Consider the following 22275-nt stretch of genomic DNA (forward strand, 5'->3'; position numbering starts at 1 on the left):
GGAGGAGCTTTGGGTTAGTGTACTGCTCTCACTTCTGATTCAGAAGTACATCCTGCATTCAGTGTGTTTTGTCTTAGTATTTTTTTTTCTTGCCAGTGTTGTCAACTTTTATTTATTTTTTTTACTTGTCCTTTGTTTATTTGCATGTGCTTTTTTCTTTCTGTTAGTTTTATAAATAACAATAACATTTTAACCATTCAAAACTTTAATAAACTGCTACTTTCATTCGAGGGCACTACATGTATTTTTCTACCTACATGTATTTTTCTACATTACCCAAAAGTTAACCTATATACAAGACACACACAATGAGATGATGACCATTATATTTAATCAACACAGTGTAAACTGGTAACTTCTCATAGCAGTGAAAGTTTTACATAATAAATCCAAAACTTTATTTCCTTTAGATTCACTACTGCTGACACCCAAACAGTTCATACTGCTGCACCATCTCCTCAATTCCCAAACATGCAGGTCTGTGTTCATCCCTTTGACACTCTGCGTCTGTGGGCCAGTACTCGAGCCAGGTTCTCTCACCGAGCACGTACTGATATCTGGAGAGTGTGAGAAACACATTGGGATCACTTACACGTTAAAGAATAACATAAACAGTACATGCTCGCAAGAAAAAATGTCATTAAATCACCCTGTCAATAGGAATGGAAGTAGGCATAGATAGGCAAACCTGATTTACGAGTTAGTAATACTGTACATATAAACAGTTAACAGTTTAAACGAGACTGTAGTATTAGAAAGCTGCACACACCACACATACGTCCAAACAAAGGAAAAACTTACGATTGATTTTGGTCATCTCTGTGAATATCTCTGGATGTGCCCATGATAAGGTAGGTTTTGCCTTTCTCTAGAGCTAGAGTCTCTCTGCAGTGTGGATAACTAAGGAAGGTGCGCAGTTTATTCAGAGGGCCCACATCATAACTCCCTGTAATGAATCAATCAGAGAAGAATGAGAATGCTTGAGGAATGAATCAATAACTGCAAAAAAAGTGCAATCCCACATACTACTAGTTGAAATGCGCTTAAAGGAATAGTTATGTGTATGGCAGAAAAAGCTACAGTCATCAGCAAACTAACTAAGCCAGGCCTGAGGGATTTAAAGGAGACGACTACCCACCTTCTTTGATGACTTCCAGGACACGCACTGTGTAAATGTCAGTGGACAATCCATCTGTAAACTGTTCCAGTCTTACTTTGTACGCTGAAGACAGAAAAGGTGCAGACTGTTAATTCACATGCTCCATACATATACGCAGGTAAATTTTAAGATAAAAATGAGTCCATTTGCATTTACCAAAATCAATCTTGCTGGTTGGTGTACTCTCACATAACTTGGCTGTGCGCAGATCATTTTCAATATTGCCCTTCTTCTGCATACTGCAGTTCTCTGGAAATACACAAGGCACCAATCAAATACACAACTGATGACCCAACCACATGTGTACTGGATGTGTTTTTGGTTAGTAACTATTATCTCACGAGAGCTAGCACGTGGTTGCTGCCTCTGTCTGAAAGTTTTGATAATTATGCTACAGTCTGGTGAAATACTGAAAAGGAATAGTTATGTGTATGTTATGTGTATTCTTTTACAGGTATTACCTTGGCTGTAGGCTCTAAAAGTTTTTTTTTCTTAAGGACATGACAGAGGTGTAGTAGGAAAGGACTACTACTTTATAATGACCAGTGCTTTACCTCTGAGACACATGTTAGACTTCACTCCTTTTAGACTCTCAGGTGTAACAGATGAATCCATAAACAGAAAATGTGTTCACCTAGATGTGTTTACCTTCAGCACATGTGCATTCATCATTTCTACAGAGTCGCAGCAGCTGTCCAGCTCGCCTTTCTGGATGGTAGAATTTCACACACTGTGTTTCTGCAATTAGAAAATAAGATATTTTAAAAAATAATGTGCTAATTGCAGCACATCAGGAAAAGTACATTGAATACTTTGTATGTAATAAACTTGTAATGCTTGTAATGCAATATTGAACCATTTGTAATGCACCATGTTATTTACTCTGATATTTGTTTGCAGCAATGAAAAAAACTTCAAGGAGCATATTGTATGTTTCAAAGTGCCTTTGAGACTTACGGTCATAGTACTCATAGACAGACACGACGGCTGGTTGCAAGACGCCGACTTTGAGCTTCTGATGAACCCTGAACGTGATCTCCTCTGGCCGAGTGTGAGAAACCTGAGGAGGAATGAATGTGTGGTATTGTGAGACATAGATAAACAACGAAGGGCATGGGAGGAGGAGGCTGGTGTCTTACCTTGTCCAGGTAGATGATGAGGGAGCCTCTTTCTGACAGGACTGTGTTCATCTCATATTTTGCAATGGTGCGGGCCCGTCCTTTGGACAACTACACACACAAACATACATGAATGTTGTCAGACAACCATACAACACAACTGCATGTGGGCATGTGTATCTGCAAAAGCACTTACTAAGTCCAGATCATTTGTGTTAACTGTGAAGCCAGTTAGTAAGCCAATGTCTAAGATTGACATGGTTGCATCATGTTCCTTATTCTTATACCTGAACATGAAAATTGGCACTGTATAAATGAATAGCACAATCAAAATAAAGAGAATAACATAAACAGAGTAGGTAAGAAGTGAGGGTACTTACAAAACCTCTATCTTAAGCCTGTATATCTTTTCATCCTGATCCATTTTCTCTAGAGAACAAACACAACATGAACATCATAATAATCCTTGGCAAAGTAGAAAGTATGAAAAACAGATAAACAGAAGGAGACATCAATGGCACCAAATTACCTGGGATGAGCTCCACTGACATGTTAAACTTCTGACAGTCACTCTCCTTCTCTTTAGGCAGAGCGTAATACAATGACACCATCTGCCACACAGACAAACATTTCAATGTACAATTGCATACACTGAGATCATTTCAGCAGCAGTTTTTGTAGTTCTGTAAACACAAAATTAAAATATCTCTGGTCCCACCTGACAGTGAAAAGGGTCACATTTATGAATAAAGTGAACTAAATGAAATTTACGTACTGTCAGTGTTGCCTCTCCTGAGCCAGTGGCAGTCACTTTTATATCCTGGTTTATTTCATTGATCTGAGGGTTAAAAGACACACACACGCACACACACACACACATGCACACACACACAAACACACACACACACACACACACATTTTAGCAGAAGAGACAAAGAGTCAAGAGATTAATGAGCCACTGTATGTTTCTGTCAGAGTGAGACAGTGTGTTCTCACTTTAGATGTTCTCGTGGCGTAGTGGTTTTCCTTGTTAAAGTGGTACTTGTCAGGCTTTGACCTGCCTGGTAACGTAAGGTCAATACTTAGATCATATGGTGCTTCTTGAGCATTGGCCCAGTACTCTGCTACTGCCTGGTATACAATTATGGTAGCCTGAAGAAAAAAAAAAAAAGGTTGTAAGCACAGACGGCCTGGAGTATGTTTATTTGGACTAAAAGCAGATAAACAATGAAAAAGACAGGTAGATAAAGTCCTGTGACACTGTACCTGAGTTGATCCATAGCCTCCGCCCACCTTCTGCTGCTTGTTGAACCATCTAACAACAGGTCTGGCTTCTTCAAATGCCTTGTTAACAGAAAGAAAATGGTTGACATTTCTGTAGTTGACTGTATTGGCTTAGTAAAGTAGACAGATGTCTTGATTCTGTTATAATTCTAATTTAATTTTATACCAACCAGGTTCCAAAACCTATTATCTTTATCATGTTTATGTTTGTCAGACACAGGATTTGTCTGCCTTCTTTTCACATACCTATTATATAAAAAAACCTTGGAGGAACACATTAGGAGGTTATGCTCACCCTGGTCTTGACCAGAGCCAGAAGAGCGTATGCAGTGGCCTCAAGGGTGTAAATATGTCCCTTAGGTACAGGCCAATGGGACAACTCTGAGAAAAACACAAAAAGAAAAAAAAAAATGTATTAACACACTCGACTTCTCTACTTCTACTACTTCTCCACTCTACTTCTGACAAAGTTCACTGGCCCTTATTTCATTATTTGATTTATAATTGTTAGAGAAAAAAAGAAATGTGCTGAAATGTGTTAGGCTGCTTGGTTCTTACATATCATTATAATTATATGTGGTTACCCAATATTTTTACATGTATACATCTAAAGACTCGGAATATGTTTTGGAGTCATGCTGTGATTGTTATGAGGTAACACCTGGGGAAGCGAACTTGTAGAGGATCTCTCGGTTCAGTTTGTTGGCATTAGCCAAGGCATATGATGTAATAGCAACAGCGTATGGGTTTGTAATGCTGGGGAGGCGCCTCTCCAGGAAGGTCACTGCTTTGTCTATACTTTCTGGCATACTCTGGTAATTAAAAAAAGAAAGAACCAGTGAGACAGGAGAACAGATAAATAAATAGACAATTTGACTTGAAAGAAAAAAAAACTTCAAACAAGTGAAAAGGGAAGCAGAACCTAAGCTTAAGTTCAGTTTGAGCTCAATAGGTTCCTGCATTCGAAAAGCCCTAATAGTGAAAGTACTGTAATTAGACCCAGCAGGTCTGTCAAGGTTTAGATTATAATCATGCAGCATGTATGGAATTTCCTTTCACATTACATTCTAAACATAATAACAAAAGTATGAGAAACTAAAAAACAGCATAATCTAAGATGCATTTGTTAGTAAAACCTTTTAACTATCTTATGTTTCCCAAAGGCACGTGATCAGAAGGCATTAGTGTACAGGTGGAAAATAAATTCAAAAAACATGCAATATGTAATATTTTCCAACTAGGTTTAATACCTTGAACAAAAGTATTAAAAGCAAAAAAATGTTGTATGCAAGTGAGGGACTCACATTAACAGATTCAGTACAAGAACTTAATGACTCCTGCATGGCAATGAGGCAAAAGGCTGTCATGGAGGCATCTGAATCGACACCGCGCACATCACCCTGCATGCACACACACACAAACACACGTTATTATTATAAGGTCAAAGTCAGTGGCATTTCTCAATTATTTGCTATATTTTTAACAAGAAAATAAAAGTTGATGTTAAATCAATGTACATACAATCATCTCTCCATGTGATACTGTTCCAACTTCTTTAAACATGCCGTCAGGTTGCTGTGCGTTGAGAATCAGAAACCTGACAGCTTCACAGAGATGTTCGTTTTCCACTGCCACCACAGAGCGGGCCATAGAGAACACCTTGACAACATAGGCGGTCAGCCTTGGAGAGGAGAAAAGAAGGAGTAGTAGTTTGGTTTAGTTTCATTTACAGTAATTGTACATGACATACACCCCTTCTCACATAGAAGGAGGATGTGCAAGCATTTCCGTATGACTTCATGGGTATTCAGATGTCTCACCAGCTGCTGCTTTGGTAACCGGCCCATACAGCAAAAGACCCATCTTTTTTACGGTAGGCAAGCTCGTTGGTGTAGCCTGGAAAAAACAAAACTTTTTTTACTGGCTACATTTATTCTCTACTGAATCTCATTATTTGGATGCCATTGGATGAACAGTGAAGTAGCAGTAAGTATACAGTATATAATTAATCAAATACTTGTTTAATTGAAATATGCTCCAAACCTTAATGTGGAGAAATGCTCAACTCATGAGAGGCTGTGTAAGGGCTAGGTGGAGGAGACTGATTTCTCATGCTAGGGCTAGTTTAGGTAAATTCTATAGCTATAAGTTGGGCTCCTAACTTAAATCGACTATGTATGTTTTCTGCATTTCTAAATATTTCTAATGATAAACTCTTGTGTTAGTAAAAAGAGACAGAAAAGAGAAAAAGAGACATTAATCTCAATGCCTCTACCTTTAATTTGTGAACGAGTAGCATGCACATCTGTCAGTGACACCTTATTTTTGTTACCACTTCTGCCAAGTCAGATATTTTGAAATCCCACCTGGAGGAGCAGCAGTAAAATTCTTGGTATCTGGTCCAATAAATACTTCACTATGTGAACCTACCAGTTTTGATGTGCTGGAGGGCTTCGTTACGTTTCTGGAAGCCTACAGTTTCCCACTGGTTGGTTTTGTCCAAATATGTGGTTGCAATGACAGGCAGGGTCATGTGGATCATGTTCTGCTCTCCACAGCCTGATGGCTGATAGATCAGGCTACCCATTGACTTACCACTAATGGCGTTCTCCACCAATGGGGCTAATTGTTCTCTCCCTGCATGCACAAACAAGAAAATCAAAAAGTCATAAATCCATATGCCCAAACAACTAAACTACAATAAAAATGCCCCCCACCATAACCAATGAAGAGGCCATTTCTTAGTAAAAACAATTCTAATTTACAACAGCTGTGCAGATACTGTTTCATATAAAATACAGCAGGACGCTTCACCTGTCACAGAGATCTGTGTGCTAGTTGGTGTGTTTGGAACCAAATCTTTCTTTGCAATTCCACTGTTGATAGTTTCTTCTTGTTTACCACCTAAAGGGAAAAAGAGATAAATTAGGAATTTAATGCAAGTGATGGAAAAAGTGATGGATTACTAGATTACTTCACAATCTACCCATTTAATGGGTAAACTCACCTACGCCGTTTTTAGTGGGGTCAAGGACTATAGTGATAGGAGTCTTAACCAGGACACCTTCAGGCTAGAAAAACCACACAAAAAAGAGGGTTAGGGTTAGTTTAAATTATCTTGAGACACAGCTGTGTAAGAAAACACAATACACAGTAGGCTTCATGTTGGCTTTTCTGATTTATATTTACATTTTAAAATGCACAGAAAGTATTTTTTGGATAAAGATGTTTACTTCTCCATACTGATTTATCATAAGGACCACAAGGGTTCACTGTCCATTTGCTATTTCTGAGAAAATGTCAGTGTCTGTGCCCAAAATGAACAAAGTAGCCATTTTAACCTGATCACGATCAGTTCCCTGAACCTAAATGAACCTCAACAATAAGGTGGTCACGTCACACAATTATCACACTTCAAAAGTGATTTGTATCAGTTTTAGAAGACGCAGAGATAAAATGTGATGTCATCCTGCAGATGCCTTCAATTCACACTATGCGTCCATGTGTCATTCGAGACAAATAATATGGACAAATAATACTGTATTTTGTCATTTAACCTGTTTTACTCTGCATACAACATCTCAGCTGAACAACTGGAAAATGGCTACAAGTTACAACACATGCATGCAAACCTAACTTATAAGCCAAGAATAAAGAGTGTATCTACAACTTTTTAACACAAAGACCATTTTAAAATGCTATTTAAAAAATAAAAGCTCTAAATCCACTGCATAGAGTTTGTTTCTTACCACCACCCGCAGCATCTTCATGATTCCATCATTGAGCGACGAGTCTTTAACAGCTGCTTTGACCTCAATCCGGAACTGTCCTTCCTTCATAGGAATAATAACAAATGGTACAGATCTTGTAGTTTGGGGCCCAACTCTGACCTCCTGACGATATCTTCCACGCTTGGAAGCTGCACTGCATATATTCTCCTCCTCAGTCAGATCCACACGCACCTTGAAAAAAAGACAAGTTGAAAAGGACATACGAAATAAAAATACATGTAGAAGACATGTAAATACTATAATAACGCTGCCACCTATGTTGAGTGACCACCCTGTGAGCAGACACTATACTTATGGAAATTTCCTTCTAGGATGTCCCAGTCTAGTACTGAGTTACTGATTTGCTTCAGACTCATTGAACTTCTGCGAGAGGTGGCTGTCTGCAAACAATACATTTCTGTGGTTGAAAATGTTGATTTTCAATGCCTTTTTAGAGCCGCAGCTTGACATGGATGTCAAGCCTGGATTGTGCTGCAAACACACATCAGCTGGTCGCTCCTTTCCAAGGATGGCGTCACTGAGATTGTGGGACAACATTCACCTTATGCCAATGCTGGTATGGAGGACATCCACACTTACATTAAGATGCCACTGAAGCACTTGCAGCAAGACATGCAAGTTCAGTGCAAGATAATTCTTTCAATCTTATAAATATGTAAAGCTGATGAATTTAATATTATTTAATTTAAACTTTTTTTTATCCTTTCAAACCTAATTTATGACCTCCATCATTTGGACCGCAACAGATTGTTGTAGATATCACTTCTAAATTTCATGAACATTTACAGTAAGTATGGGATTGGAATCTGGATTAAGACCTTCCTTTGTCCACATTCTGTAAAACTGTCTACTTAATATTGGTTATCAGAAAAAAACAGAGCAGAGTATCAGACTTACAGTGATCGAATCAGGGCTGTAGTTGTGGAGGATTGCTTTAACTTCTAGCTGCTCTCCACGGACAGCAGAATAGGGCAATCGGAGATCAATGAAGAACTCTTTGCGGACTATAACCTCTAAAGGTTCACCAACACAGATTCCTGATAAAACAGAAAAAAAGGTGTAAGGGATGGTCCACACTTCAGGTCATAGAGAGACAACTAAAACACAAACACAACACAGATGTTAAACACTGAATCCTCACCATGAGTTCTTGACAGACTGATGCCAGTGAACTGCCAGGTGGTGATTGAGTCTTGCAAAGGAACATTTTTTACAGATGATGTGGTGGCGCTGAAACAAAGAAAAGATTTTACACACAGAAGGTAAAATGTGCAGTAGCTTTAAACTCTTCATAGTATCATAGTGAATTAATTTATTTGTGTATTGTTTATATGTATGTTGCTGCTGCCTCACCAGTTTGGTTTAGGGCAAGGAGGCAGTGTTAAATCAGTCCACAGCCAACTTTCAGGGAACTTAGTGCGAGAAACTATTTCATTGCTGTCCATGTAACTGTTGTCATCTTCCTCACCTAAAGTGTTATTAAGGTGAAGATTGTACTGATATATATAAGCACCAGTATGACCATGGATAATGAATAATAATGTCTATGCCCCATGTTCCCTGTCTCTTACTTCGAGCCAGTTTGAGGTTGTCCTCCTTCTTCTCAGCTCGCAGACTTCCCATCTCCTTACAACAGTGCAGAAAAGCCTGAACACAAGTAGGACCGTCCACGATATACTCGCTTCGCCTCTCACAGGTGTATGAAATAGGAGTTTCCCTCATGCCATCCAAACAACAGTCACGTTGTAGCTGGTCTTTATATTGACTTACTGGTAAAGAGAAGGTTAAGGAGAGACTGACATGAAAAGGTATAGAGATCAGCAAGAAGGATGGACTGCACAGTGAATAAAGCATTTTAAAATAGAAAAATAATTTATACTCATCGTTGTCTAATCACTTGTTAACCTATTGAATACAGTATACTATAAAGTAAAAGTATAAAGTCTTTCTGTTACCATCCTATTTACCATCTAAAAGATGAGAGTTAGAGGCATAAGATGTCCAAAGAAATTATCCTGATATAACTGGCTATTGGATAGTTTAGAACTGTGGTTCTTACCTAAGCTGGTTGTGACATCCATTATAGTGGAAGCTCGTTTCCTCCTGCTGGGAGCCGGACATTTCAACTCTGGAATTACAACACAGCCTAGATCTTTAACACGCGTCTAGACCCACACAGCAACATCAACATGATAAGAACAGGAGAAGTGTTTAAATGCACACTTGCTTTATTGGCAGTAACATAAAACCATATTTAAGCTTCACTGGCATTTTTAAAAAATATGTTTGATCGATCAGATGGCACCAAGATAAGATCATGTGGCAACATATTTGACTGTTGAAGCCAACGTTGAAATGCCTCAACAGTTCAAAAAATCCAAATGTAGCTTCTATTCTGATAGTGGTACAGTATGTAGCATGAAATCTGCCAGGGTAAAATATGCCCATTTTTCAGAAAGCTGCACAAATATGTAAAAAAACAAGTATTTGTCAGAAACCAGCAGAAACAAGAGCAAAAAATATATTTCAGTTTTGGTGAACATAAACTTGGTGATATGGCTGTAAAGCTCTTGGATGCATTTGAGTGCATTGTATGAGATGAATTAACGAAGCTCAACACCCAGCTCAAGATAAAATGCTAAAGTATTAAAGTCTAAAGAAGTTCAGGGAAGCATTTTCTTTGTTGGACAAATTAGGATTCTAAGCTGAATCTTGACCTTAATATTTAAATTAGGATTATTAGGAGCATTACCTTGTCTGTAAGGAGTCCCAGAGGCAGTGCTGGACTCAAACACCAACCCAGCATCATAGAATACGCTCATACTGTTCCTTCCTCCACCTGGTGTGCAGCCAGTGTCATACTTCTCTACAGTGTCCCAGATCTGAGCACAAAGAAATACGCGATTATAGTGTGCATGGTAAACTTACACTATGTATAAACTGCAAAGCATTGTGGACAAATCTATACTGGGTGTTAGATGAAACTACAGGTTAACAAATCTGAAAGCCATTTATGAATTTTTAGACCTCATTATTCTGTACTTTAAAAATACTTAATAAGTGAACAAATGGCAAATATTTTCAGAGACAGAGATAGAATCAAGAAGTTGCCTTTTTCTGTGTCAGCCGGTGCTTGTTGTTTAAGACGTAGACGCCTTTGTCTACTGCCACCAGTCCTACTATGGCCCCTGGATCTCCAGTCACCTTCAGACCAAACATCCTGCGAGGCTCGTAGGATGGAGCGGGTCTTGATGATTCCAACCTGAGCTAAATTTGAAATGAAGGGCAATGGATGAGACATGCTTTGAATTAAGCTAGTTTCAAACAGCACATAAAGATATGTCTGAGAAAGAAATAAATAACTTTATTACTTATTTTGCCTTGTTTGTTCATGTGATCAGTTACATATTAACTTTTCTAAATTAGCATGGCAGGTCTCACCGAGCCCATGCAGGAGTCCTTGACATCCACCCAAACAGAGTCTGATACAACTTCGTTATCAGTTGGATGGTAGTAGGCAACAATGCGGAAAGATGGCAGCATGTCTTTGGTGACGGGAACTATCAGGGCTATTAGTACTTGACCTCGTGTCCTGTAACGGTCATGTTTTATGATCTGACCTCTGCTCAGGATCTAGGGACACAGATTTACACATCAGTTTTTATCCAAAATGAGTGTTGACAGTATAGTTCCACTTATGCACAGGTGCAAAACATCTCTCACCAGGTATGTGATATCATTTTCTTGATTTGGCTGCCTGTTTAGATTGAGGTTAATTTTAAGGTTGTCTCCTAACTGAAGCTCTGCTGTATCCACACCTGCAAAAATGACAGTTTGTAATGAGTGTCAGACGCTGAAAAGATGGACAGTACTGTAGTGCATGGCATATATTTTCTCACTGCCATCACCACCTTGTCCACCATGTGATGTTGTTTTAGGACCTTCTTTACCTATGTGGATGTAGTTGTTGCTGGTACTACTGTAAGGGTGAGCTGTCATTGTGGCTGATGCTTGTCTTTCAGGTAAGAGAATAGGGTCATCGGTCTTTGCCTAAATTTGGAGTCACACAGAGATAAGCATATACACACAGTGATTAAAGACATATACGCAAAATGTTTTAGGCATATTCTATTGTATCCCTACCTGGTATAGCTTAGCCTAGCTATTGAAACTCTTGGTAACGCAATAACTAAAACATATAAATTTAGGATTTCAAACAGTGTCTTAACTGCACACAAAAATAACTGGGCATCATTGCTAAACACAGAGATTTTGAGTTGGCATACAGCAGAAATATTTTTAATTTCATGTCTGTAACAATTAGGGTGCAAATGTTTGCATCCCCTTCCACCGAAATGGTATTAAAGGGAGTGCAAGTTAACCCAAACAGAATATTACAAACCAGTAGATGTATAATGTACATTCAGCTAGTGCAAATGCTCTTTTATCATCAGAAGTAATACAATACTGAAAATTACATTACATTACAAAAGTTTGCATCCACCTTTGTAAAGGTGGATGCATTAAAATAACACATATTTTTAAAAAGTAATTGTACTAGCTAAATGTGGATTAAATATTATCTTTATTAAAAAAATCTTTATTTTAAAAGTGAGTTACTGTATTTCTTGATGTAAGCGCACTTTAAACATGGCCCTGGCTTTTTGCCTTAGCTTTTCACCTTTTATTTGTCCTACTTAAATCTCCATCTTTGAGTTATCCTATGTGTGACACCCACCAGTGGTTGGTCACAATTGTTGATTAGGATTATGTGTTTTTTTTTTGTATTTTGGTGCAGAGAGGCTAAATTTCTGAACATTTACCATGGGTTTAGGTTTCAAGCTTTTCATTGTAATTGTCAAGTTACGCCACTAGGTGGAGCATTCATCAAAATGAGCGCTAGTTGAACGTAGCCTTCAGGCCTCTGCTTCTCAGACAGAAACAGCCTGATTGAACGGACACAACTAACGTCTCCCGTCTCTACTTTTTCCTGTCTGAAACAGGTTAGTAGCATGTGTATTTTAATCACAACATACTCCATAGGATGTCTAAGGTCTTTTTGAGCTAACTACGGTTAGGTTTGAGGAGATAAACACACATTTGAGCAGCGTTTAAAGCCTAAAATTAGTTGTTTGTCGAAGTAAAGTTTTGCTAGCTTCCGTGTGTGAACACGATACCATTGGCGGTTTTATTGTGAGTGTTTCTGTGTGGACTAAAGACTCCTGGACATTTGTTAGAAATATAATTCATGTGTAATTAAGTTGTATGTGAGACCGAGAGTGAGGAATATGGGTTGTATAACGAATTTTTCCTGTTCTGTATTGTTTTCAGCACCAGTTCAGTTCCAGTGGGTTATTTTGTATACTACTTTGTTGAAATGTTTGCAAATGTGTAAAACATAAAAATTGATCAATAGGCTGAATTTAACTAGTAACAGGATTACTGAGGTAGTGTATAGTGAGAGCTAGTATAGCAGACACAAAGTAAGTATTGTTAATGCAATCTATAGTGGTGAATTAATACTATTAATGTTAAACAGTACTGCACTGTATTTCCAGACTCTGTTTGTAAGTTACAGTATATTAACCTGTGAGATGGAAATCACAATGTATGTTAATGGAAACATGTTGAATTGAGTTGTTGTGAAATAGAGAAAAATGTTTATAAAAACAAAACAGAAGAGTCAAATGAGAATAAAATATGCTTGTTTAATAAAGACAGAAACAGCCTGATTGAACGGACACAACTAACGTCTCCCGTCTCTACTTTTTCCTGTCTGAAACAGGGTATATATCCTGTCTACAGGTCTCTGTTGTTTGGGGCCTGTAACATATGTTTGCAGACTACTTGAATTTTAGTTTAAAGGAACTTGGCTACATTACAAAGTCACATACTTTCTTTGAGGAGTGAACAGTAGAACCGAATAAACGACCTAAATGAAGCTCAAAACCTCCTGAAGAGTAAGGTGAACTAAGAGTGAGTAAGTTCACTACTGCAGTAATGTAGGTTTTACTTTCCCCTTGTCAAACGTTCTACAAAAACATTTCAAACACATTTTGGATACTTACAGTGATTATCAATGTTGGATCCCTTGCCACTGTATTGATGGTAAGCCTTGCCATGCCATTGGCTGCAGTGAAGCCCCGCACACCACCTGGATTCACCACAACTGCAACAGCTTGTGCCGGAGTTTCATCAGGATTCAAAACTTCAACCTGCCACCAAAGAAACATAATTCTGTGACTCAAATTGTTAGTGGACAAATTGCCACTTCCTCTGAAGGAAAATCTACAACAGATCAAAGCATTGCACTTAGGTAAGGTTTTTCAAAATAAAAGGTTACATTTGGAGGATTCACTAAAACAACAGAAATAAAGCCATGCTACGGCATATAATTATATTGACTTTAAAAAGTAATTTACCGCAACATCAAAGGACATTCCTGGTTTGAAATATTTAGGTGTTTTCTTGAAGTGGATGGTGTAGGGTGATGTGACCATCTGGATATTTTTCAACTCTGCTTCTACCATTTCACTACCTGTGAGGTTAGGCAGAAGCACAAACATGCATTTTTTTAGTTCTGTAAAATTCAGACAACATTTATAATTGCTAGCTAATCATTTTGCTGAATACCTAATGAACACTGTACAAGTATTGGTATTATTACTAAACAGCCACACACAGTACTTCTTACCACTCTCTGTAAGCACACTGACAGCTACATATATAGAACTTCCCACCAGCTCGAGGATGTTTGGAAAGGTGTTTGTGATGTGTTCTCTCTTCAGTGTGACCACTCCGTTACCTTTCGTGACCTATTGTGACATTAAACAGAAGTGCATTGAACATAGACAGCTGGAAGATTGTTATGTCAGCTTGGCTTCATTCTGAACATTAAGAATGTTAACTTTGTAATTGAAATGGCAGTAGGAGAAAGGGGAAATTCCAAACATCTCTGGAAAACTGTAAAGTCTGTATAGTCAATCAAGAAGCAAAGCAAATATGTAAGTTTTTGCTCACCTGCACTCTTTGAAGAGAGCTGGGAAGGCCCCTTTTTTGACCTTCATGTAGAACACCAAATACTACATAGGCTGTCCCAGCCACCTCTTCACCAAACAGATACCTAAAAGCACAGGAATAGAACAAAATGCAAACAGACTGGAAGTGAACACCACCCTTCACTTTCTCTTCAATTACCAGTTACCGTGGTCTCTGAAGACAAATGCTAAAGAAAAACATCCACATACGTAGCTTTAATGTTGACGGTGAGATCTGGACTGTCGATGTAGTAGAAGGGGCTCACAGGTATCAGCTTAACCTCAAAACTGGGCAGCACTGTAAAATAAACACATTTCATTGTGTGTCCAAATTCAAATAAAAATAAAGTGAATATATATGTTATATTAAATATGTTTCACAGTTAGAACTTTTCAGGTAAAAACAGCCTCACCATATTCTTTGACCTCAAACTCTGCAAAGTAGCTCTGCTGTGGATTGCTATGGAACTTGGCCACTACTTTCCAAAGTCCAGGACTACACACACACACACACACACACACACACACACACACACACACACACACACACACACACACACAGAGAGTCACTGTCAATTTTAAAGAAAACTATTTGACTTATATATTGCCCTGCATAGAGTAGCGCATGGAATACGAACCACAGAAATACTGAAGATTCGGCGAAAAAAACGTTCTTGGTGCAGTAACTGATAGTCGTTGTGGATTAAGTGATCTATGCTTTATCTGTCCGTCCAAGTGCAATTAATATTTTGTTGTTGGAGTTATAATAAATCAGTACATTTTGACTAATAATTGTTTGCTTTTTGTCATTGAAATAGATGAGAAGATTGATAGATCCTGATAGAACTATATCCTGTACTTGAAATGTATCATTTACATGTTGCTGAATTTAACACTTTAATTCAATTTAACATTGAAAGTAACTGAACGTTACAGTTTACCTGTTATCCACATTGGTAAAATTTAAATGTAATAAAAATGAAAGTAGAACATATAGACACGTAAATTATTCACCTGATAATTTCACCAAGTTGGTAATCTCCAGAGTAGATTCCTGATTTCAAAGAGACTGGATCTTGTGGTAAAATGATGCCTTCAGGTGTCTGAAAATAAACAACATTGAAAAAACATTAACATTGAGATTTTCCAATTAATAAATTAACTTAACTTAGAATGATGTATAAAAATGGGGTAAAATTAAGAAAATAATTCAATGTTGAGCGGCGAGAACTGATTGAAGCATTACATTCAATGCTGCGCTTGTCAAAGATATAATTCTGTACCACAATCTCAATGGCTATAGAAGCATCAGTTCCGGTCTGCTCATCCTTCTCTACAGGCTCCATGCTGGGCGTCACTGCAAACATTCTGTAATGAACTGATAGAGAGAATCTATTTATATTTAGTCATATTTAATGGTGTTTTAAATTTACTATTTTACATATGTAAAATGAAGGATGTATTTTACTGAAATTTACATTACATTTATTTAAAAACATATCTAAGTAAGACTGATATAAAGCATAATATATCTTCCTGCTCTTACGTAGAGAGATTCTTACAGAGATAGATGTGTTTCAGCACTGATCTATGATTGAACTCACGTTTAGAGCTGGGGGTGTACAGGGTCTTGTCGGTTTGTATGACGATGTACCCAGACTGGAAGGACACTAAGACGACTTTTTCCAGCATTCGGTCAGGGAATTTAGCTTGCAAGTAGACGTATTGCTTCACACTGGGATCCCTACTAAACTGCCCTGTAGGGATCTGAAACAAACATAATGAGATAAAAGTGTGTGGGTGTGTGAGGAGCAGGACAGGATTACACAGTGCTACAAGCTTTCTAGATACCAGATCTCAGGTTTAATGTCATGATAGAAATTATAATAGAAATTAGAATAAGCAGCAGTATCATGTATCTCCAGTTACCTTTATTTCTCCGAGCTGTTGAAAGCTGTTTGCAGTGTTAAGAGTCACAGTTGTGGATGCCAGCTTTGTGCTTTTGGTTGGATGGTTCATCACACTGATATCTACTGTGAATTCTCCCACAGGACAGTCTTGACATTCCACAAAGATTTTTTCTGGCGTTCCTACTCGCAACAAGTTGGGGGCAGACATCACCTGCCTGCAGAGCAGGAAAAGATGGAGATGATTGTAGGCTGCTGTAGTAACTGTGCATGTCCTTTTATATATATAATATATATATAATAGATATATAATAGATAGATATAGATAGATATATAGATAGATATATAATGTCTAATTGGCAAATGTGTTCTTTTTTTATTGTTATTTGGCAGGTCATGACCTTGATGTGGGCTAAAGAGTTTTTTCATCTAAATATTTGTACAAATGGTCGCAATCCATTAGCACTCACACACCGATGGGGGAGCTGCTATGCAGCTGGCCAACACTCACCGGGAGCAACTAAGTTGGGGTTCAGTGTCTTGCTCAAGGACACTTCAACATGTGAGAGGAGGAGCCGGGATTAAACCAACAACTGCAGGATTGGTGGATGACCGCTTTACCTTCCTGCACCACAGTTGCCCCATGAAGAGGTGAGAAATTCCAGTTTTTCCACCCTACCCCAACCCCCTCACCCTCATGCCTTAATAATTTTGTGACTTTACTGGTTCTAGCCCTACAAGGAGCTTATAAAAAACATATTTGAACAGGGGATGATCCTCTGCAGAATTAGTGATCTATTATTTATTTTGACCATGATCCTGCACTGAATCAATACAACATTTCATCAGGGCGGCTCTCTTTTCTATTTGCTGTCTCCGGTCAACTGCATCATTGTGCAAGCTCAAAACAAAATTTAGGCCAGTTCACTGGCATCATTTTCAAAGATCACATTACTTGAACTACAATGCCTTTTTATGTAAGAGGAAGACGAAATATAATTGAATTAAACTATCAAGTTTACTGATTAGCTTTAATTGATTAAGGGCAAACAACCCCAGACCTTCTTTTTGTCAAAATACAGTTACAATATTGCTATTCAAACATCTGGAAGCTATACAAACAAAAAAAAAAATGCATATTTTCGATCACAGTTTGTACATTATTCAAGCTTAGTGATGATGTGTAGATCCTTCATGTCTACTCACAGTGGGGCTCCATCAGCCAGAGAAGTCACAGACGTAAAGGCCAGAGAGGCCAGCAGCCACAGCTGAGTCCTTCTCATCTTCCTAACAGATCCTGTCCCACTTTCAAAGTAGACTATTTCTCTGCAGCTCCTTTCTTTTTATCCTCTCACCTCCCTCCTCCTGCACTTCCACTCCTTTTCATCACTGTCTCCTCCATCCCCCTCCCAAAGCTCCAAAGTACACATGTGCTAACTCAGAGATACCTACACACATGATTTCCCAGCAGCTGTTGAGAAACTGATCATTTGGCTAAACATTATCTCCACTCTGATGAAAAAATAAACATTAGAAAATCAATGAGGGTTTGACTGATTTCGGAACTTACAGATCAAAATACTGCTGAACAACAGAAAAATAATAATTGCACATTTCTGGCATTTAACATATGTCATTTTCTTCTCTGTTGTTTTGTTCTAGCTCAGATTCTGCTAAAACACTTGCATTAAAAAACATCCTGGTAATGCACTAGTGGGGTGAAAGTCCTCTTGTGCAACTTCTTGGTAAAATGTCTGGCATAACATTTTTGAGTTTCATCACCAGGGTTTTTTTTCCAGTGACATTGATTCAAATAACAGGAATCTGTGATTTTATAATGTTTCATTTATATCTTCAATGATACAGTTGTAAGGCTCTGTGATAAAATCGCCATCTGTCTAGGGTGGATCCCATCTTTTTCCCAGTGACTGACTTTGAATGCATATTTGTAATATATTCAGTTTTTTTATGTCTGAATGACTGGATTTTATAAAACATGAATCTCATTGCTTGATATTAAAACATTTGTACAACTTGTAACAGCACATAGATTAATGAATACGGTGAAACATCACCATTAAAAAAATCATCAGTACATATACCTTTGTTTATTATTTTACATTATTAATGTATTAGTAAAGTCTCCAAGCTGAGTCTGTTTGACTGATGTGTGCACAGATGATATGTGCAAGGTAAACCATTTCAAGCTGAATCAACTTAGAAACGAAAGTTAACCTGATGCCTTGAAAATGACGTTAAATAGATCAGCATGGTTTTATCAGTTTTGAAAGTGTAAGACTACCTGAATTAAGTTACTACCTGAATTTGAAAACAGAGGTTTAGTAAACTTAAGACTAACTCCCCTTGGAAGTTTTAAGCCTTTTATTTTTTGTTACTATTAAATCATGGTTGATTCATTGGGGCATTTTTGATGTTTACAAAAACAACAACAACGACAACAACAAACTTTCTCATCAGAGTGAAAACATGTCTACAAAGTAAATTAATCAAAAATACTTACGTAAATCAACACTTCTGCCAACTGGTTTCCAAAGTCACACAGTCAACAAACGTGACCTGAGTGCAGTTAAAACACCTTTATCTGGAAGGTCCAGTTAGTGGTGAATCAGTATTCAGGCCCAAATATACAGCATGAAGAAAAAAAACATGGGGTGTTTACAAGAACAGTTTCTAGTCATTTAAAATCTCTCGAACTACAGGTAAATTCATGATTAGGAAAAGGAAGGAACATGGCACCATGCATAAATCTTCCTAGAGCAGGTCGTCCTTCAAAACAAGTGACTGTGCAAGAAGGAGACTAGTGATAGAGGTCATAAAGTACGTCACGTATGACTCCTCTAAAGAGGGTACATGCTTCGCATGATTTGAGTTAAGTTCCTCTAGTTCTGAAATGAGAAATTGCCAGTTTGTTTTTGCAGAATGTTTCTTTTAATGTCAGAGCACTACTTTACTACCAGTAAATGCACTTTGGATTGAGCAATAATGTTTTGAAGTATGGGCGAGTGCTCTTTTCCCTGCATGTTACTGAGGGTCACATGTCTTCAGTAGATGGACGTAGCTGTAAGTCCAGAATAACTTATCAATTTGGGGTTTTAAACTGTTACACAGTATTCCTGGCGCACATCAGATCTTACTTGAAAGCATTCAAAAATGTAATAAATTGTTTTTTGATTGGAGGACGTGTATTGTAATTTATTTATTTGTTTTTTGTGAGCTGTTTGTTAATGAATTATGTTTTTATTACTGACAGTGATATGTGTTGCTCATAAGCATGCCTGATATCATCACTTGTATATGAGTGTGGTCCTGTCAGGGGTGTGACTACCACTGGTCCTCTGAGCCCTCTGCCTCCTGTCCTACTTCCTTCATTTGAAACTTATGGTTGTGGCCAGTACAAGGAGGTTGCTTCCTTCTCTTTGGACATAATTGTCCCAGTTGGTCCGGGTCTGCTGAAGCTGGGAGCATAGTCCCCTCCATTGCAAATTCTCTGATCTGATCCCCTTTACTTTATTCCTGAAACTATTAAAGATAAACATGTGTAACTTGGCAGCAGGCTTTCTGTGGTGGTGGGGTGCTGTTGTATGAGCTACAGCAGGGCTTTGGCATATTACTTTTCAATAGTTTCAGTGTCTGGTGGGTCTAACACTGCAGACATATTTGCTTCCCTGTACATATGTGATGGGGGTTCTGCTAAATGTGGGTTTAGAAACTCGAGGATAGGAAGGCTGGGTCTAAAGCCTGGGGCTCTGTCAAATCTGGTGAACTTGTGTCTGGAAAGAGGACGTCACTGCTCTCCTGGAGGGAGAATCTCCCCTTCGTGTGTTCTCTGAGGGGACATCTGCATCAATGGTAAATGGTAAATGGTCTGCACTTATATAGTGCTTTTCTACCTATTGGCACTCAAAGCGCTTTACACTGCTTCTTATTTACCCTTATTTACCCATTCACACTCACAATCACACACACACATTCATACACCGATGGGGGAGCTGCTATGCAGCTGGCCAACACTCACCGGGAGCAACTAAGTTGGGGTTCAGTGTCTTGCTCAAGGACCCTTCGACATGTGACCAGAGGAGCCGGGGATTGAACCAACAACTGTGAAATTGGTGGACAACCGCTCTACCTTCCTGCGCCACAGTCGCCCAGCAGTGCCAGTTGTTTTTTGTTTTTTTTCTGCTAGAGCAATTGGACAAATTAGTCAGTTCCATCTTATTTGCACCCTCATACCTATCTCTTTTCTCATTATGTTTTAATTTTAATGTAAATTACTTTTTTAAACAAAGTACTTTACCATAACAAGAGGATTGTAACAATTCCAAACTTGCAGAAGAGAGGCCCTGCAGGAGGCCCTGTAGACTATATCTCTGTCATAACAGTATTTTTATGTGTTTTCTTTCAAGTTTTTTTTTATAAATGGTTTAAACAATATTTGTAGCATTTTATCTGCCATAAATATGATGGGATGAGCTCCCTATGACCTCAGTTTCTCTTTTGTTGAAGGTAATTTTACTCGCCTCATTTTTAATCAGCCAAAAAGGACCCGCGTCACACCACTCTTCAGATCTCTACACTGGCTTCCTGTAGCTGCTCGCATCAGGTTCAAAGCTCTGTCTCTTGCTCACAGGGTGGTTAACTCAACAGCTCCCGCTTACCTCAACTCACTGATTCAAGTCTACAATCCTTCCCGTCCGTTGCGGTCTGCCAACGAACCGCACAGCAGACACCAAGCAAAACTTTTTACCGCAATGATCCCACAATGGTGGAACGAGCTACCAAACTCTGCACGCTCAGCAGACTCTCTCCCAATATTAAAAAAAAACTGATGAAAACACTGCTGAAGGAGATGATCCGGGACGCTAAAGACTGCTACAGGAGGAAGCTGGAGTGGAAACTCACCAGAACAACATATGGGAGGTTTGGAGTGGTATGAGGACCATAACAGATTTCAGACCAGCTGGCAGAGGAGTTAGGGGTACTTTGGCTAGTGCCAATGAATTTAACTTTTTCTATAACAGGTCTAATGACTCCCAGGATGCCTGTCTGCGACCACTGCTCCCCCTTCTTCACCCTGATAATACATCCACCAGTTGCACTGGCCTCCAGCCTCCTCTCCTGACACCTCTTACGATGGCCCTCTTCTGACTCTGAATGTGGACTCCAGCTATCCACCTCGCCCCTCCCAACCTGCACTTTTCACACCTCTGCATCTGAGAAGACAAGTGAGAAAATTCCCCACCAGCAAGGCTGCTGGCCCTGGTGGCGTCAGCCCACAGGTTCTAAAAGACTGTGCTGCCCAGCTCTGTCGAATGTTTCACCATGTCTCAACAGTCTCAACAAGCTTCCTGAGTTCTGGAAAATGTCAAGCCTTGTGCCAGTGCGAAAGATGCCGCGACCCAGGGGTGCCACACACTTCCGAGCGGTGGTGCTTATGTCACACAGTATGAAGGCCCCTGAAAGACTCATTCTGGAGCAGCTCCGGCCCATAGGCCCCATCTGGATGCTCTCCAGTTCGCCTACCAGCCGAAGCTAAGATTGGAGGACGCCATCGAGTGCAGGCAGGTTGGAACAGGTGGAGAAAAGTGTCAGGTGTGTTGTGTGATAAAAGAGTATCAGCGAAAATTTAGGGAAAGGTGTTCAAGACGGTGGGGAGACCATCGATGTTGTTCGGCTTAGACACAGTGGCACTGAAGAAAAGACAGGAGGCAGAGCTTGATGCAGACCCACCTCCACTTTGAACTCCTGTGTCACACTTACAGTACACCTCACCACGGTCTTACAGCTCTCATACATGTCCTGTACCGCTCTAACATACTTCTCTGCCACTCCAGACTTCCTCATACAATACCACAGCTCCTCTCTTGGCACCCTGTCATACCCTTTCTCTAAATCTATGAAGAAACAATGCAACTCCCTATGACCCTCTCTGTACTTCTCCATCAGCATCATCAAACAAAA

General features: G+C 39.0%; 1 protein-coding gene across 2 annotated transcripts; it reads right to left on the bottom strand.

The window, feature by feature from the left end:
• Positions 1–314: 314 nt before the first annotated feature.
• Positions 315–17662, bottom strand: LOC137123699 (complement C3-like). 2 transcript variants are annotated; one of them, XM_067497832.1, is made up of 43 exons: positions 17503–17661; positions 16319–16514; positions 15994–16156; positions 15673–15767; positions 15404–15492; positions 14803–14885; positions 14600–14687; positions 14373–14475; positions 14047–14167; positions 13775–13890; positions 13421–13567; positions 11303–11402; positions 11076–11170; positions 10794–10985; positions 10464–10619; positions 10105–10234; positions 9412–9480; positions 8924–9121; positions 8706–8820; positions 8494–8582; positions 8250–8389; positions 7311–7523; positions 6569–6632; positions 6376–6465; positions 5992–6198; positions 5382–5457; positions 5083–5242; positions 4866–4961; positions 4223–4373; positions 3857–3942; positions 3544–3621; positions 3274–3429; positions 3053–3115; positions 2807–2888; positions 2658–2706; positions 2474–2564; positions 2299–2388; positions 2117–2219; positions 1808–1897; positions 1316–1408; positions 1139–1222; positions 802–946; positions 315–557 (listed from the first exon to the last, which is right to left on the bottom strand). In XM_067497832.1, exons 1-43 carry the CDS (start codon positions 17577–17579, stop codon positions 416–418), a joined length of 4971 nt encoding a protein of 1656 aa, XP_067353933.1. In that variant the 5' UTR covers positions 17580–17661; the 3' UTR covers positions 315–415. The 2 variants fall into 2 exon arrangements, with proteins under 2 accessions (XP_067353933.1, XP_067353934.1); XM_067497833.1 differs by lacking the exons at positions 315–557; positions 802–946; positions 1139–1222; ... (1 more) ...; positions 1808–1897; positions 2474–2564 and having other exon boundaries at positions 17503–17662.
• Positions 17663–22275: the final 4613 nt, after the last annotated feature.

The sequence above is a fragment of the Channa argus genome, chromosome 3 (assembly GCF_033026475.1).
Source record: "Channa argus isolate prfri chromosome 3, Channa argus male v1.0, whole genome shotgun sequence".
NCBI lineage: Eukaryota > Metazoa > Chordata > Actinopteri > Anabantiformes > Channidae > Channa > Channa argus.

Excerpts from the sequence above, each read along its gene's own strand:
- LOC137123699 (XM_067497832.1), bottom strand. The coding sequence starts at position 17,579 with ATGAGAAGGACTCAGCTGTGGCTGCTGGCCTCTCTGGCCTTTACGTCT. Across the intron at positions 9,122-9,411 it reads GGATGTCACAACCAGCTTAG|TAAGTCAATATAAAGACCAG; the intron begins GTAAGAACCACA and ends TCTCTTTACCAG. Across the intron at positions 1,898-2,116 it reads TGTCTATGAGTACTATGACC|AAACACAGTGTGTGAAATTC; the intron begins GTAAGTCTCAAA and ends TTCTAATTGCAG.